This window comes from Macaca mulatta, chromosome 4 (assembly GCF_049350105.2).
Source record: "Macaca mulatta isolate MMU2019108-1 chromosome 4, T2T-MMU8v2.0, whole genome shotgun sequence".
In the NCBI taxonomy this organism is placed as follows: Eukaryota; Metazoa; Chordata; class Mammalia; order Primates; family Cercopithecidae; genus Macaca; species Macaca mulatta.
In genome coordinates, this window is record NC_133409.1 from 66960953 (window position 1) to 66978899 (window position 17947).

At 39.3% G+C, this 17947-nt stretch overlaps 1 protein-coding gene across 3 annotated transcripts in view; it reads left to right on the forward strand.

Annotated features, from left to right (window-relative positions):
- The window catches only part of SASH1 (SAM and SH3 domain containing 1), a 366232-nt gene that overhangs the window by 295769 nt on the left and 52516 nt on the right, over positions 1-17947 (forward strand). For all 3 annotated transcript variants that reach the window (XM_078001231.1, XM_028847194.2, XM_028847193.2), the window contains exon 8: positions 7305-7406. In XM_078001231.1, coding sequence (XP_077857357.1) covers positions 7305-7406 — 102 coding nt within the window. The remainder of the gene's footprint in view (positions 1-7304; positions 7407-17947) is intronic.

The following is a 17947-nucleotide window of genomic DNA, read 5'->3' on the forward strand; positions in this document are numbered from 1 at the left end:
ACTGTCAATCAAGAATTTCAAGACACTTGGGTGGAGCTTGTGGATCTGAATCCTGATCAGTGATTACAGGACAACTCAACAGGAGAGAAGATTGTCTATGTGCCATTTGGAGGTGGGCGTCATCATATTGGGAAAAATTTTGCCCATGTTCAGATCAAGACAATTTGGTCCACTCTGTTTCATTTGCATGAATTTGATTTCATTGATGGATCTTTTCCCACTGTAAATTATAAAACCATGATTCATCACGCCCCTAAAAACCCAGATATCACATACAAATGAAGATCAAAATGAAAAAGGCTACAAAGAACTAATATGTAAAACATTACTGTAAGCTGAAATCATTTGAAAAGAATGAAATTTACAAAACAAACCTCAGTGTACTATCTTTTTTAGTGTAATTTTAAAATATAGCTTAATTTAGGATTTCAATATTTTATTTACTGAATGCTTTCTAATAGCTTTATGATGGATAATTAACACATGTGCTTTAAGAAAGTCAAGCTCATTAGTAAAAAAGTTGCTTAGGGAGATCTAGGTCATTGGCAGATTTTAAATAACAATTTCTGTGTACCAGGATACCTCAGAGCTATTGCAGGTTTGATATCAGACCACTGCAGTAAAGGGAATATTGCAGTAAAGTGAGTCACATAAATTTGTTGGTGTTCTCAAAAAAACAGTTTCTGGATTTATTATAAGACACACCTCCTTGTCTCTTCATAGAACTGAAAAGAGTTAGGGCCTTGCTCTGGATTCGGCGTTGGCTTACGAGAGTGTTGTGTCTGCTATGATCTTCTACCCAGACCACTCAAACTTTCTCCATGTCAGCAATAAGGCTGTTCCATTTTCTTATCATTTGTGTGTTCACTGGAGTAGCACTTTTCATTTCCTTCGATAACTTTTCCTTTGCATTCCCAACTTAACTGTTTGATGCAAAAGGCCTAGCTTTTAGCTTACCCTGGCTTTCAACATGCCTTCCTCACTAAGCTTAATCATTCATTCCTAGCTTTTGATTTAAAGTGAGAAGCATGCTACTCTTCCTTTCAATTAAATACACAGAGGCAATTGCAGGGTTATTAATTGGCCTAATTTAAATATGTTGTGTCTCAGGAAATAGGGAGGCTTGAGCAGGAGGGAGAGAGATGGGAGAATGGCCCGTCAGTGGAGCCGTCAGAACACACACATTATCCATTAAGTTCATAATGTTTAGGTTCATAACATAATCTTATATGTTTAGGTTCATGGCTCCCCAAAACAATTACAATATTAACATCCGAGGTCACAGATCACAGGTCACCATAACAGATGTAATAAGAATGAAAAAGTTTGAAATACTGTAGGAATTACCAAAATGTGACAGCAGGGACTCAGAATGAGCCCATATTGTTAGAAAAGTGGCACTGATAAACTTCTTCGATGCAGGGCTACCACAAACTTTCAATTTGTAAAACACAGTTTCTGTGATGTGCAGTAAAGTCAAACTTAGTAAAATGAGGTGTGCCTGTACCAATTTTAAGGCCTTACATAGCTCTTGGCAAATAAGTTCAGGACATTCAAATCTTTTACTAATTCCATAAGATGTAGAAAGCCCATACTTGGAAGCTATAGGTTATTCATTTATGTGAGTAATTTGTTTGTTGTGGGGTGAAGAGGGAAGGGAATACACTCACATTTAAAGCCTTGTATAAAAAAGAATAGTAGTAAATTTCTTGGAATGATAATACTCAGCATTGATGAGTGATATTGTAGAAAAATATGTCCTTTGCAATTTTAACTGGAAGCACTGTCTATAGGAAATTGAGAGAGATCTATGACCATGATTTAATAATCACATTTCCTTAAAAATAATTATTTATACTGAAGACTGCTCAAGTCAATGTGATCTAATCATTAAGTATTACACATTGATCGATCTGTTAATGTATGTTTCTGATTCCAACAAGACTGTATCTGTGTGAAAGTCAGAAATAAAGTCCTTTATAGATTAAGAAAAGAGCACTTAAAGTTTGTCATTGACTGTCACTGATGTTTTGGCATCATGAACTTTTTTTTTTTTTGAGACAGGGTCTCGCTCTGTAGCCCAGGCTAGAGTACACTGGCGTGATCATGGTTCACTGCAGCCTCGACCTCCTAGGCTCAAGCGGTTCTCATGCCTCAGCTTCCTTAATAGCTGGGACTCTAGGTAGGCACGTGCTACCACACCTGGCTAATTTATTTATTTATTTATTTTTTTGAGACAGAGTCTCGCTCTGTCGCCCAGGCTGGAGTGTAGTGGTGCAATCTTGGCTCACTGCAACTCCACCTCCCAGGTTCAAGCAATTCTTCTGCTTCAGCCTCCCAAGCAGCTGGGACTCCAGGCACACGCCACCAGGCCCAGCTAATTTTTGGATTTTTCGTAGAGACGGGGTTTCACCATGTTGGCCAGGCTAGTCTCGAACTCCCGACCTCAAATGATCCTCCCGACCTCAAATGGCCTCCCAAAGTGGTGGGATTACAGGCGTGAGCCACCGTGCCTAGTCCAAACTTTTCTTCATTCCGGGTGTCATCCATCTGATTCCCTGGAAGCACAGCCTGAGACAGGGACTCTTGTGTATCTTAGTCTATTTAGTGTTGCTATAAAGGAATACCTGAGACTGGGTAACTTACAAAGAAAAGGGGGTTATTTGGCTCATGATTCTACCTGCTGGGAGAGTAGTCATCTAGTGAAAACCTCAGGCTGCTTCCACTTACGGTGGAAGGCAGTGTGTGCAGAGATCACTTGGTAAGAAGAAACAAGAGAAGGGAGGTGCCTGGCTCTTTTATAACAACTGCTCTTTGGGGAACAAATAGAGTGAGAAATCACCTTCCCCACCCCTCCACAGGGTATGAAACTATTCTTAAGGGATCCTCCCTCATGGCCCCAAACACCTCTCTTTAGGCCCCCTTCCCCAGTATTGGAATTCAATTTCAGTATGAGGTTTGGGGAAAGAGACATCCAAACTCTATATAGCATTGTGCAAGTGGCTTATTGAAAGAAGGCTTTAAAGAGAAACCTCTAAGTGAGGGAGAAGGATGAAGTTGGACAGAGATGTGATTTCAGGAGGAGTCTAGCCTCACTCAGCCTGATTCCAAATGGAGTGGGGAGCCCTGGAGGGTGACTGGCATTGTAGAGTTTGTCATGCCAGGGATAAGATGTCTGAAAGCTGATTGCGGTTGGGGAGCAGCCATCTAGATATCTTTGTGGAGACAGCTTCTCTTAGTCATGTTCTCTAGAGCAGGGTGTGTAAATTTATACCTACCGGACATTCTTATAAAGTCATTAAGGTAATCTGGGCATCTGGTATACCAGAGCACAAGATTATGAACTAGGAACCTAGATGTATTATTGAGTCATTTCCTTGTAAAAGCTATTGTGCATCAAATCACAGAGATTTGGACACATATAGAGTCCACAGGAGGTTTTTAAAAAATTGATCCCATGGGGAGAAGTTGGAAGGGATTTATCTCAAAAGAAGCAGAAAAGAACTTAATCACAGTCTTCGAATGTCTGAGGGTTGTTAAAGAGTACATCTTTCGGATGTCCTGGAGAATGTTTGATTGTTTGTTTGTTTTTAAAATCTCTACTGAGGACAGATTAGAAAGAAATGAATTTAAAAAGCAGCTGGAGTGGATTTCGGTTTAATATAACATAAATGCTCTTTATAGTAAGTACTGGTAGAAATTGGAACATTATGATATATCTCTCCCTAAAGGTCTCCAAGATGGAATAAACATTACTCTTTTAAAGATGGCCATCATTCTAAAAAATCATGTCATGGACTTCAGCTGTGAGAAAACAGTGAGATTTGGGATCACAGGATGTGAGGGAATGTTTTTGCTTAAGACACACACACATACACATACCTTAAAATGTCATTATTTTATAACTCCTGGAATTAATGTAAAACACTACAGATTTGCTTTAAAAGGTATACATTCTTTAATGAAATTACAAATGGTCATGCCTTCATGAAATTATAATTAAACCAAAACTTCTTGAACCAAAGTGGAATATAAAAATGTAATTATAACAGGTAATTATCAATGTAATAACCTGTGTAATTACATGTTTTTTTTTTCCTGTGCAGTGCACTTAAAAAAAATAGAGATCTTGTTTTGTAACTTTAAAACACTTAGAATTGTGTAATTAGGATAATTAAAAAAAACAGTTTCCAGGTGCAGTGGCTCACGCCTCTAATCTCAGCACTTTGAGAGGCGAAGGCAGGCAGATCACTTGAGCCCAGGAGTTCGACACCAGCCTGGGCATCATGATGAAACCTCATCTCTACAAAAAGATACAAAATAATTAGCTGGATGTGGTGCCATGCCCCTGTAGTCCCAACTACTTGGGAAGCTGAGGTGGGAGGATTGCTCGAATCAGGGAGATCAAGGTTGCAATGAGCCGTGATTGCCCTACTGCACTCCAGCCTGGGCAACAGAGCAAAAGCCTGTTACAGAAAACAAACCAAAAAGCCAGTTGAGTAGCAAAGTTTGGATAGGGCATAGAATTAAAATCTCTATCAGAACAGCACACATACTTTTAGGCCCCAAAGTAGATAGCAGAGATGAGCATACAGCAGGAAAAAAAAAAAAAATCATCATATGTGATTGACTAGTTAGAAATTTGGGCCGGGCGCGGTGGCTCACGCCTGTAATCCCAACACTTTGGGTGGCTGAGGCGGGCGGATCACAAGGTCAGGAGATCGAGACCACGGTGAAACCCTGTCTCTACTAAAAATACAAAAAATTAGCCAGGCACGGTGGTGGGCGCCTGTAGTCCCAGCTACTCAGGAGGCTGAGGCAGGAGAATGGCGTGAACCGGGGAGGCAGAGCTTAGAATGAGCAGAGATAGCGCCACTGCACTCCAGCCTGGGGGACAGAGCAAGACTCCGTCTCAAAAAAAAAAAAGAAATTTGTACCTGTTTTCCTTAAAGCTGAAAGTTATTTAGTGGCTCCTAGGAGATGCAGCTAAGATTGGGTATAAACATGGACTAGAGAACTGGAGACCTGATAATCTCATGATAATCCCATTTTCCAACGGGCAGATACTCTCAATCATACAGGGAGAATGTAGCATTTCACAAGCCAATATATCAAAATGGAGAGAACATCCTAGTGTATAACATAATATAAAGACTGGAACAATCTAAGTGTCCCTAATGTAACAGAAAGATTACAATGATTAATACCCCTAATACCCAAAAGTTTAAACATGTCAAGTTAATGTGAACTTTGAGCTTTCTTTTCTCTGAAAGCACAGTGGTAATAATAATAGTATTATAATAACCCTATTGCTTTGATATGGTGTGCTGAGAGTTTTGCTGCATTATCTTAGTTAGTTCTGGTAACAGCTCTGTAAGACAGATTTATTGTCATGCCTGTTTTCCAGGTGGAGGAACCGAAACATAGAGGGGTTAAATAATTTGTCCCCAGGGCTCCCAGCTGGTATTTGGTTCTGCATTCAAGCTCTTACTCAATAATCAGTACTGCCTACCTCCTCCCACATATATGCAGAAAAGAATTTCATAGGTTGAAGTCACAGTTGTGAAAGTAGCTTTTTCCTAGAGGAATAATGGTCATTGTAGTGGCGCTACCACATCCTCAAGCTCCAGGGCTTTGGGATTGTCCAGTCACCCTCACGTGGGCTGTCAGGTTCAATTATTTCTGTTTTTAAGTTGCTTGGCTCATGGAACATGATTTGATCACTGTCTTAAATTCATATGTGCACACTGCTTTGTAATAGGATTTGAATGCAGTGACAATTGTTTTGAATCCCAGAGCTCAATTTCTGTGTGACACCTGGACTCTCACTATGCCATTCTGAAAGATCTCATATTGCTAAGTTAAATTTGCTCACTTATTTGGGAAATATGGTAAAAGAAGTTATAAAAATTTTTTTAAAGTAAATCTGCTCACTTTGCTATAGCCTGCCTGCCTGCCTTCCTGCCTTCCTTCTTTCCTTCCTCCTTTTTTTTTTTTTTTTGAGATAGAATTTCGCTCTTGTCACCCAGGTTGGAGTGCAGTGGCATGATCTCAGCTCACAGCAACCTCTGCTCCTCAGGTTCAAGCGATTCTCCTGCCTCAGCCTCCTGAGTAGCTGAGATTACTCAGTACTCAGTACTGGGTGTGCGCCGCCACACCCAGCTAATTTTTGTATTTTTAGTAGAGACAGGGTTTCACCATCTTGGCCAGGCTGGTCTCGAACTCCTGACCTCAGGTTAACCAACCCGCCTTGGCCTCCCAAAGTTCTGGGATTACAGGTGTGAGCTACTGCGCCTGGCCTGCTATAGGATTTCAATTGTCTTTCTGTGTTTTTCAAAAACTAGAAACCTTGTTTCTGAACCTAAACTTTCAGTATCTCTAAGATCTCAATAGAGAGAGACCATCCTCAAAGGTCTCCAATAACCCCATAATGTTTGTTAGGTTATAACATTGGACTAGCAACTTGAAGCCGTTTTGAACAAGACAAGCATGTGATTTTTAAAACTGTTTCAGGGTCGGGTGTAGTGGCTCATACCTGTAACCCCATCATTTTGGGAGGCTGAAGGGGTGGAACACTTGAGCTCAAGATTTTGAGACCAGCCAAGGCAACATGGCGAAACCCCATCTCTACAAAAAAAAAAAAAAAGAAAAATACTAGGTGGGCATGATGGTGTACGCCTGTAGTCCCAGCTACCTGGGATGCTGAGGTGGGATTGTTTGAGCCTGGGAGGTCAAGTCTGCAGTGAGCCATGATTGCACCACTGCACTGTAGCCTGGGTAACAGAGTGAAACCCTGTCTCAACAACAACAACAAATATATATAAAATGTTTCAGGGTTTGACCCCATTTCACTAAAATGTCTGTAGTCTATCATTTTCTCTTCCTAAAAAGGACGTGCATGTTTTTGACTTACATACTTGGGAAGGTAATTCAGAGGCCAAACTACAGACAATTTCTTTATAATCAAGCTGAGGAAACATAAGTGTTGATGTTGGAGGGGGAAAGTGAAAATTCTTTCTGGAACACAGGATACAAAGAGTCCATTTTGCCTGTTGATTTGACTTAGATGAAAACTCATAGGGCAGGGTGGTTATCTTCCTCTTGGTTTTGGGAAAGGTGTCTTTGGCTGGCACTTAGTTACCAACACTGGCATGAAGAAGGTACCGAAAGTCATCTCTCTGCTGCTTGAGCACAAGATTGTGAACCAGGAACCTAGATGTATTATTTGAGTCATTTCCTTGTGAAAGGTCTGGCCAGTGTCTGGCCATTCTTTCCATTTCAGTATCCATTTCTTCTTGTTGCAGCTCAAGGAATACGAGGCCCAGCACCGGCAGTCGGCTGCCCTGGACCCTACCGATTGGCCAGATGGTTCTTACCCAACATTTGATGGCTCATCAAACTGCAATGTGAGTTTACCATGTCTTTGACATCTTGATCACCTATAGTGATAAGGGACAGTCTTCACCATTTTAGACTTTGGATTTCTTTTCGCAACTTCCAACTCGCACCTGGGTCTGCAAAGAAGTGTCTGTTCATATAGATTGCTTATTTTCTCTACCTGACAGAGACTCAGCTACAGTCCACATAGTGTTATCATGCTGGGGGTTTGTTTTTTTTTTTTTTTATTGCAGTAAAGTATACGTAACATGACATTTACCATATCAGCTATTTTAAAGTGTTTGGTGATACTGATACTGTTAATGATATTGATCATTAGGTACATTCACATTGCTGTGCAACCAGCATCATAATTTATTTCCAGAAGTTTTTCATCATTTCAAACAGAAAGTCTGTTCTGATTAAACAGTAACTCTCCCTTCACCCCTGCCTCACCCACCTCCACACACACCCTGCCCCTGGCAGCCACTGTTCTACTTTTCTGTCCCTGTGAATTTGACTACTCTCAGTAGCTCATATAAGTGGAATTATACAATATTTGTCTTTGTGTGTCTGCTTTATTTCACCTAGCATAATTCCTTCAAGGTTCATCCATGCTGCAGCATGTATCAGAACATCATCCCTTTTTATGGATAAATTATATTCCACTTTATGTGTATACCACATTTTGTTCGTACATTCATCTGTTAATGGACACTTAGGTTGCTTCCAGCTTTTAGCCATTATGAACAATGGTGCTATGAACACTGGTGTACAAATATCTCAGAGTCTCTGCTTTCAATTCTTTTGCACATGCCCAGCACATACCTAGGAGTAGAATTTCTGGATCATATAGTAATTCTGTATTTACCTTTTTGAGGAACCGCCATATTTTTTTTTCACAGTAGATGTATAGTTTTACCTTCTTGCCAATAATTTACAAAGGTTCCAAATTCTTTACTTTCTCATCAACACTTGTTATTATAATTTTTTGATAGTAATTATCCTAATGGTGTGAAATGGTATCTCATCATGATTTTGATTTGCATTTCCCTCAAGCATCTTTTGTATGTTCATTGGCCATTTGCGTATCATCTTGGTAGAAATGTCGAAGTCTTTTGCCTAGTCTTCAGTTATGTTGTTTTGCTGCTATTGTTAGGTTGCAGGGGTTCTTTCTATTTTTTGGATATTAATCCCTTATCAGATATATGATTTGTAAATATTTCCTCCAACTCTGTGGGTTACTTTTAGCTCTCTTGATAGTGTCCTTGATGCACACACTTTTAAATTTTGAAATCTAGTGTGTCTATTTGTTTTTTTGTTGCCTGTGCTTTTGGTGTCATATCCAAAAAATCATTGCCAAATCTAATATCATGAAGATGTTGCCCTCTGTTTTTTTCTAAGGGTTTCATAGTTTTAGCCTTTAGGTTTAGGTTTTTGACCTGTTTTGAGTTAATATTTGTATATGATGAGATGTATGGGTGCAACTTCATTCATTTGCATGTGGATATCCAGTTTTCCCAGAACCGTTTGTTGAAAAGACTATCCTTTCCTCATTTTATGGTCATGGCATACTTTTTGAAAATTAATTGATCACATATGTGATGATGTATTTCTGGGCTATTTTGTTCCTTTGGACTACCTCTGTCATTTTGCGAGTACCATGCTGTTTTGATTACCATAACTTTATAGTAAGTTTTGAAATTAGGAAGTATGACACCTCCAATTTTGTTCTTGTTTTTTAAGGTTTTTTTTTTTTTTTTTTTTTTTAAAGGTTCCTTGAGATTCCACATTAATCTTAGTTTGAGCTTTTCTATTTTTGAAAAATATATCATTGGGATTTTGATAGGAATTGCATTGAATCTTTAGATTGACTTGGGTAATGTCATTTTAACTATATGAAATCTTCCAGTCAATGAACATAGGGTATCTTTCCATTTATTTAAGTCTTCATTAATTTTTTTCAGCAGTATTTTGCAGTTTTCAGTATATAAGTATTGCTTCTTTAATTAAGTTTATTTCTAAATATTTTATTCTTTTTGATGTTATCGTAAATGACAGTGCTTTTTAAATTTTTTTCAAGTTGTTCATTGCTACTGTATAAAAATGCAGTGGATTTTCATGTGTTGATATTCTATCCTGTCACTTTGCTGAATTTATTAGTTATGTAGGCTGTGTGTGGGCGGGGGGGGTGGCACGCGTAGTATTAGGGTTTTCTATATATAAGATCATGTCTTCAGGAGGCTGAGGTGGGAGGATCGCTTGAGCCCAGAAGGCCAAGGAAGCAGTGAGCTGTGATTTTACCACTGCACCCCATCCTGTGTCAAAATAAAAAAATTAAAATAAAAATAAAAAAACAAGAAAACAAGATCATGTCTTCTGCAAAAAATAATAATAATAATTATTTAACTTTTTCCTTTCCATCTTACATACCTTATATTATTCATACTGTTTCAATATGACCAAAACAGTGCAATTACAGGCGTGCACCACTGTGCCCGGCCTCATAAAGACATTTTAAGGTGTCGCCTTCACAATGTGTGGAGCAGAAACAGAAGGAATTACCTCTTTTCATGTATTACATAGTTTTGTTTTGTTTTTTAGGTTATCTTACCCTTAAAATTTGGAAACAACCCCATCTCCCTGTCTTCAGTCTCTTGTCTTTTCCTATCTGTGTTCCATACAACCAGTCACCTTTCTAAAACATCCGTCTTTTCTTGCAATTATGTTTTGAAAAGGCTGATGGTTTTCCATTTCTATAAGATAAATTCCACACTTCTTGGCACACTTAAAATTCTATGTGATCTGGCTTTAATCAATTTCTTAAATCTCATATTCTATCTCCACACCCAATACCCTCTATGCCAGACATATTGGACCTCATATGCATGACTGAACAAACTTTGTACTTTTCATTCTTCTGCACTTTAACTCACATAATTTTCTTTATCTAAAATGTTTTCCTCCAAATTTTTCCTGGTGAAAATCTGAGTTTTTCAAGGTGGAGTCCAGCTGTTCCTTCCTCTCTGAAACTTTCCTTCCCGTCCTCAAGCATATTTATTGCTTCCTATTATATGCTTTTGTTAAACTGGCTTTATAGATCAAACTTAAACAGTTATCCTAGAATATCAAAATTGATTGTACATATTTCAGCCTCCTTGGAAATAGTGACCCCCTTGGGCAAGGAAGACTGTATTCTGTCTCTCCAATGTCCAGCTCCTACAGAAATATTTCAAGAAGAGCATTATATTTGAACATTCATTCTGTTGTTGTTGTTGTTGTTGTTGAGATGGAGTCTCACTCTGTCACCCAGGCTGGAGTGCAGTGGCGTGATGTCGGCTCACTGCAACTTCTTGGCTCAGTGCAACTTCTGCCTCCTGGGTTCAAGCAATTGTCCTGCTTCAGTGTCCCGATTAGCTGGGATTACAGGCATGCGCCACCATGCCAAGCTAATTTTTCTATTTTTAGTAGAGATAGGGTTTCACCATGTTGGCCAGGCTGGTCTCGAACCTTTGACAGGTGATTCACCTGCCTCGGCCTACCAAAGTCCTGGGATTATAGGCGTGAGCCACCGCACCTGGCCTGAACATTCATTCTTCCTGGCTGCTTTAAAAGCATGTTTTATGTCTTGCAACTACAGATTCAATCTTTATCTTTTTTAGTATCTAAGCAACAAATGGCGGTTTATCAGAAATAAATATAATCCTTCCATCATCTCCCAGTTTCCTGAATCAAGCACCAGATTTCCATTGCAGCTAAAAAACAAAGGATTATGAATTTGAAAGCCCTGTCTGGTTTACTTTTGTGTGAAAGTGACTGAGACATTACCGTTTATAATAATAAATGTGTCATAGGCCAGCCAGCAATGTGTCCTGGGACAATGAGGTAATCAAAAGAGCCGTGTCCATGGTTTTCAATGTGCCTTTTTGGGTCTCTAATCCTCAAGTCCTAAAGTCTAACATAATGTAGATGTACATCATGAACCTAAAGGATCACGAGGAATAAATACAGTAACTCAGGACCAATTCAAACCCAACTTGGGGGAGAAAACAAAGACTCAGTTGTCCATACTGGGTCCCTTAGTATCAGACTCACTGTATACTGCCCTGATTAATAGCATCTGAGTCAAGGGAAAGGTTAAAAGACTTTGTCCATTCAGAGAAACAGGACTGTAGTAAAAGCTCACCCACTTAGACTTCAAAGAGAGGAGCTTGTCTTGTTTAGGAGAAAGTTAATATAAGTATTATCAAGCATTTAGAATAAGCTGCTAAGAAAGCATTATTAAGCATTGGTTTATGAGACCCCTTTCAGAGGGCTAGTCAGAACCATTACCTGGATATAAATTGTGAGAATGAAATGAGTTCTTCTTAATAGTTGGAACATTTCATTCTCTTCAGCATTTCTCTGTTCATTTGGGAGGCATTTATAGAGCCCTTGCTATATAGCAGGCATTGTGCTAGATGCTTGAGTTATAAAAGTAAAGGAGAAAGAGACAGGTCCTGTTCTGACAGTTAATGCTTTAGAGCAGAGGTTAGAATCACACCCATGTGGCAGTCATAGTGGCTAACGCCTGTAATCCCAGCACTTTGGGAGGCTGAGGCAGGCGGATTACCTGAGGTCAGGAGTTCGAGACCATCCAGGCCAACGTGGTGAAACCCCATCTCTACAAAAATACAATAAAAAATTAGCCAGATATGGTGGCCTGTGCCAATAGTCCCAGCTACTTGGGAGGCTAAGGCAAGAGAATCTTTTGAACCCAGGAGGCAGAGGTTGTAGTGAGCCAAGATCACAGGACTGCACTCCAGCCTGGGCAATAGAGTGAGACTCTGTCTCATAAAATATATATAAATAAATAAATAAAACAAAATCACACTCGTGTGTGCACACAGATTTGAGATGCCATGTACACATTTGTATTACTAACTTCTTACCAAACTATTTCTTCATAGATGGCTCGCAAATAAATTCAGCCTGTCTTTGTTAGACCTAGGGCCAGAAATACCATATGCTTCCTCCTCTCAGAGCACAGACTTCCAGAAGTTCTGAAGAGTGACTTCTCTTTTGGCTGAGAGGCGTAGGTGATGATAGGCTAGTCAGCAATGCAGTTTTTTGAAGCAGTTGATTTACCCTGTATATTTTGCTAGCTGACTCTCTGCCAACACCCATGCCAACCTCTGGTCATGCTGTTCAGAGCTACAACCCACCACCATCACCACTGAAGTTTGCTTAAACTTGATTGTAATCCTAAGGTATATATATGACCCTTGCCCCTCTTACCCTGGCTTTAGCCTGTTTTGCATTTTTATGAAGAGTTGGCCAGAAACCCCATCCAAAATATTCATTCACATTATTTTAGATTTGCCGCTATGGCAGAGCAGTTAATTTCAGAATTCAGCCACCACGGGCTATAGGCACTTTGAATATTTTTCGTGCAAGGGCCGGAGCTTTTCTGTTTTCTATCAATTCCTTTCTAGAATACAGAGATGTGAATAGCCCACTGGCTCGAATCAGGAAGGCCTAGGCCATGAAAGTTTTAGGGATCATAAGGCCTTTGTCACCAGACTTCAATGCCTATATTGATGCCTGTCATGCCTTAGGATTTCATTTGCATTGATTTCATAGGCTTCCCCACCCCCATCGCTGAAATTAGATAATTGCGTGTTGCCTCACAATAAATCCATATGCACATTCCTAGTTTCCAAGAGTGTAAAGTACTAAAGATAGTTACAGGGGAAGTGAAAAATAGCTTTCCCTTTGCCAGAGAAGAATCTGTTTTGTGCTGTTTTCCATTAATAATAACCTTATGTTGGGAGTGCTAAAAGTTTTAAAAGAGATTTTTGGTTGAGAGCTTAGCTGTATTTCTTATTAAATGTCTGCACATTTATTTTATTATTTTTCATTTTAATTTACTTTGGTAAGTTTATTTTTTCCTTTGCCTCCTGCAAGGAGGGATGATTGTAAGAGTTCTCAAGCTTTGTGCACTAAGGTTCAGTTTATTTTCTAGTTAAGAAGACATTTAAAGAAATTATGATCTCTGTTTTACCGGGTGTTCTAGTTTTTTACTAATGTAAGTTGTAGTAAATCATAGTTTTTCTGTTTTTAGAAAGCTGGTGGGTAAGAGTTAGTGATCTATACCTGGTACTTGAATACTAATTAAAATGTTTGCTGTGAAAGATCTTTCCAAATGAGAGATCATTTGATGGCAATCTTATTTAAAATGTTTTAAGAATATATGTAATGTATGAAGAAAAATGAAGCAACAACCTTGGCAACGAAGTGCGAGATGGGCTAGAGTCGTCTTTACCGTTCGGTAGATTTTTCACTTTATAGAAAAATGTGTTCCAGGAAAAGCTGGAATTGTGTTTCTGTAGCTGGAGTTTCCTTACCAGGATGGTGCACCCCTGGGGAAATGTTGTGAGTGAGTAAAGCAAGTCATCGTTTCATAACTCATCACTTTTGCTTTTGGGGAGTTTTAGAGTTGGGAAATATTTGTGCAAAGAATGTTATACAGGAGGCTGAGGCAGGAGAATCGCTTGAACCCAGGAGGTGGAGGTTGCAGTGAGCCGAGATCACGCCACTGCACTGCAGCCTGGCAACAGAGCAAGACTCCATCTCAAAAAAAAAAAAGAATGTTATAATTTTGGCCTTATAACACCACCTTACCTCCATGTGTGCACTCTTCATAGCCTTCCGTTCACCATATGTACCTTTTTGTCGCTAATTTGGTTTGTGGTGGAGAGAGCCATGTGGTTGAACTGTGTCCAAAACTTTGGACAACAGACACAGAACGCTGTGGAGCTATTTTCAGTGTTTCCTCGATTGAGGACTTCCAGAGTCTCAACTAAAATATCCCAAGGTTATAAGATCTTTCAGTTGGCACCTTTTAAATCTTTTTGGGACTTTCTAAAATTGTAAACCATAAACATGTCCCTCTCCAGTGGCCAGGTTTTACATAGAATTTTCAATGTCCTTTCACCTGCCTTAGTAACAGACATGGTCTTCAAGCCAGAGGATTCAGGTTTGAAGTTTTGGAAGGAAAGGTAGTCACAGCCCTAGTCGAAATAGAACATTCTGAAAGATAATTTATTAATAACAATTCTGGTATGTGCCGAAAGCCAGGACACCGGCAGAAGTTCCTTTTAAGTGGTTCTTGTGGTAAATGGCTTAATTTCCATTATGAAAAAAGAAAAGGTTAACAGTATAATCCCTTTTTACAGAATATGGCATAAGAACAGTGCACACACTCATAGGTGGCCTGAGCATTTGTGATTTCACTGCTTTCTGGAGCAGAGTGGCAGCATCCGTCTACTTGTATAACCACTGTCCTCTTTTTTAGAATCTGCTATTCTGAGCTCAACTCAAAATTTTAAAGATTGACTATTCTTGCTGTGTTTATTTTGAGTTTTTTTTTTTTTTACTAGAATAACTTTCAGACACTATCTTTAGGTTAAAATTTACTGGAAGTTTTATTTTTACATTTCAAAGGTGTTAACATATAAACCGATATCATTAGCTTCATCATATGTAGAAGTCTGACCGCAAAGAAGATTTCTTTAATGGCAGCATATGATGAATTTACAAAATCTGCTCCCACCTATAAATATTCCCAGCAATCTAAAAAAATGTGTACGATTTTTATAGTTTTGCTGACTTGGATGGCAGTGGATATTGATTAGATGCATAAATTATGTGAAGAGTGACACATACCATAGTACTTGAGTTGGCGCTGTAGATACAGTGAAAGTATCCCCAAGAAAATGATGGATTTTATTTCTGCTGTCTTTCTCTTCTTGTAATTATTCATTTATTTTTTGAGAAGGAGTCTCGCTCTGTCACCCAGGCTGGAGTGCAGTGGCGTGATCTCGGCTCTCTGCAACCTCCACGTCCCGGGTTCAAGCGATTCTCCTGCCTCAGCCTCCAGAATAGCTGGGATTACAGGCATGCACCATCATGCCTGGCTAATTTTTTTTTTTTTTCTTTTCAGTAGAGACAGGGTTTCACCATGTTGGCCAGGCTGTTCTCGAACTCCTGACCTCAGGTGATCTGCCTGCCTCGGCCTCCCAAAGTGCTGGAATTACAGGTGTGTTTAATAAGCAAGTTTAAGAGAGGATAGATTCCAAGTATAAAAATAACTTTCATTTCTGAATAAGCATTTTGCTTTTTAATGGCATTTACTTTTTTTTTCCCCACTGCATCTCTTTTCCTAAGGGATCTTTTCATAACTCTGAGTATGTGGGTTTAAATTTAAAAGGGTTCTAATTGGCTGCTTTTTGGTTTACAGCTAGAAAATGGTTCTACTTATTGAAGCTCTAATGGTTGTCTTAGGCTCATGTTCTTCAGTTCTTTATTTCTCACACAGAAGAAGAGTTTACTTGTTTGATTTATAATATGACCAGGAGAAAGAAGAAACAGGACATAGCAATAATTTATCAGAAGGCATTTATGCCCTGTATCCTTGGGACAGGTATCAGCAATTCTGTATACCATGCATGCAGTATTACCTTGTGTAGATGAACCCTTTTCAAAAATCTTTCTACACGTAACTATGTTAAAATTAACTTTTATTGGCTGTGTGTAGTGGTCCATGCCTGTAATGCCAGCACTTTGGGAGGCTGAGGCAGGAGGATCACTTGAGGCCAGAAGTTCACGACCAGCATGGGCTCTACATAAAATAAAAAAGTTAGCCGGGCATGGTGGCACATGCCTGTAGTCCCAGCTACTGAGGCTACTCAGCTACCAGGCTGAGTCGGGAGGATTTCTTGAGCCCAAGAGGCTGAAACTGCAGTGAGCTATGATTGCACCACTGCACTGCAGCTTGGGTGACAGAGTGAGACCCTGTCTCAAAAGAAAAAAAAGTAAAAAAAATTTAAAAACATGAAATAATGCACACTGATCTTAGTCTTTTAATGTGTTTGAGACCTTCATATGATTATTCTGATTTTTATGAATAATTCTTATAAATTTTCATTTTATTTGGCTGGGTAGGAGATTATCAGAGGAAATATTACTCTGTATTTTAATAAAACCGTGATTCTGAAACTAAAATGATAGTAAAATTGGAACATATTTAAGTTCTTATTAAAAGAGTAAAAGTAATAATTCCTTTAATCTACAGCTTAGGGTGAGACTAAAGGAAAAATCAATCCATTGGAAAACTATACATAGTGAGATGTTTTAAGAAATGCCCATTTTGTTCCATCTGGTTATAAGCTGCCCAGGAGCCATTGCTTAGGTGGCTTCTTGTCACTTCTTTTCTGCCCTCTCATTCCGTCTTCTCCCCGAGATAGGGGCCAAAGTTTTCAGGCATGTGTTTGTTGAGTCCCTTAAGATCGCCATGTTTCCACAAAGTTACACAAGAAGGAAGCTGTTGCCTCTACTAGTCCCTGGAAACCAGGACTTCGCCCTGCGTGGGCAAGAGAGGAGACTGGTTAAGCTCAGACTTGAGTCAGACCTTGGGCTCAGATCCAAATCGCCCACCTATTAGCTCTGCATCTGTGGCCAGGCACTTCATCTCTTTGTTATTTAATGTGAAGATCTTCTGCCCTTCCCGTCAACTGCCATTCTTAAAATACTTGAGTTCCCATAAAAGTGCTATTTTTGTACATACCATTAACATGGTAGTAATGGCTTATATTCATGTATCAGCAGAGAGGCCAGAACTGTCAGGATAAGCTTAATGTAAAAGTGCGTGTTTACTTGGTTATACTTTTACCAAACACATAATCAATGTGTTTCCTATTTCAGAAGGTATTATCGTGTAAGTGGGTTTAAGGGTGGGCCTGGTATGGTTTTAGTAAGCATGTTTGGACGGAGTACTATCTGTGAAGTGTAAGTAGTTAATTGTACTGAAATAATCTAGGGCCCTACAGTGCTGATGACGTGTGTGGATGTGCATTCCATACCTGTTATGTCAGAAGGCACTCTCATGGCAGGCCCATCTGGCTCTTTGACTTTGGGAACTAACCAGGCACATCTTTATCATTACTGATTTCTACAGTTGTAAGAAGTTGAGGGTGCTTGCTGCTTGGAGGCCTTCCTCGACATATTAAGGGCTGGCTGGATGTGGTGGCTTACGCGTGTAATCCCAGCATTTTGGGAGGCCAAAGTGGGCGGATTGAGCTCAGGAGTTCTAGACCAGCCCGGGCAACATGGTGAAACCTCATCTCTACAAAAAAAAAAAAAAAAAATACAAAACAAATTTAGTTGTAGTCCCAGCTACTTGGGGGGCTGAGGCGGGAGGATTGCCTGAATGAGGCTGTAGTGAGCAGTGTTCATGCCACTGCACTCCAGTCTGGGTGACAGAGCAATAACCTGTCTCTAGAAAAAAGAAAAGAAAAGAAAAGAGAAAGAAAGAAAAACATATCAAGGGCCACACTGATAAAAACAAATGACACAATAACCAGATACTATATAATCTGAGGATACCTATTTAAAAAAATTAAGATAGATTATGGATACAATTTGGTCTATTGTTTCTTTTATTTGGTTGAACCTTGTGGAACTAGAGATAGTAGACAGCTTTTGACCTATGAAAGTGGTGATTTCCTTTGTCCAACCTAATACATAAATA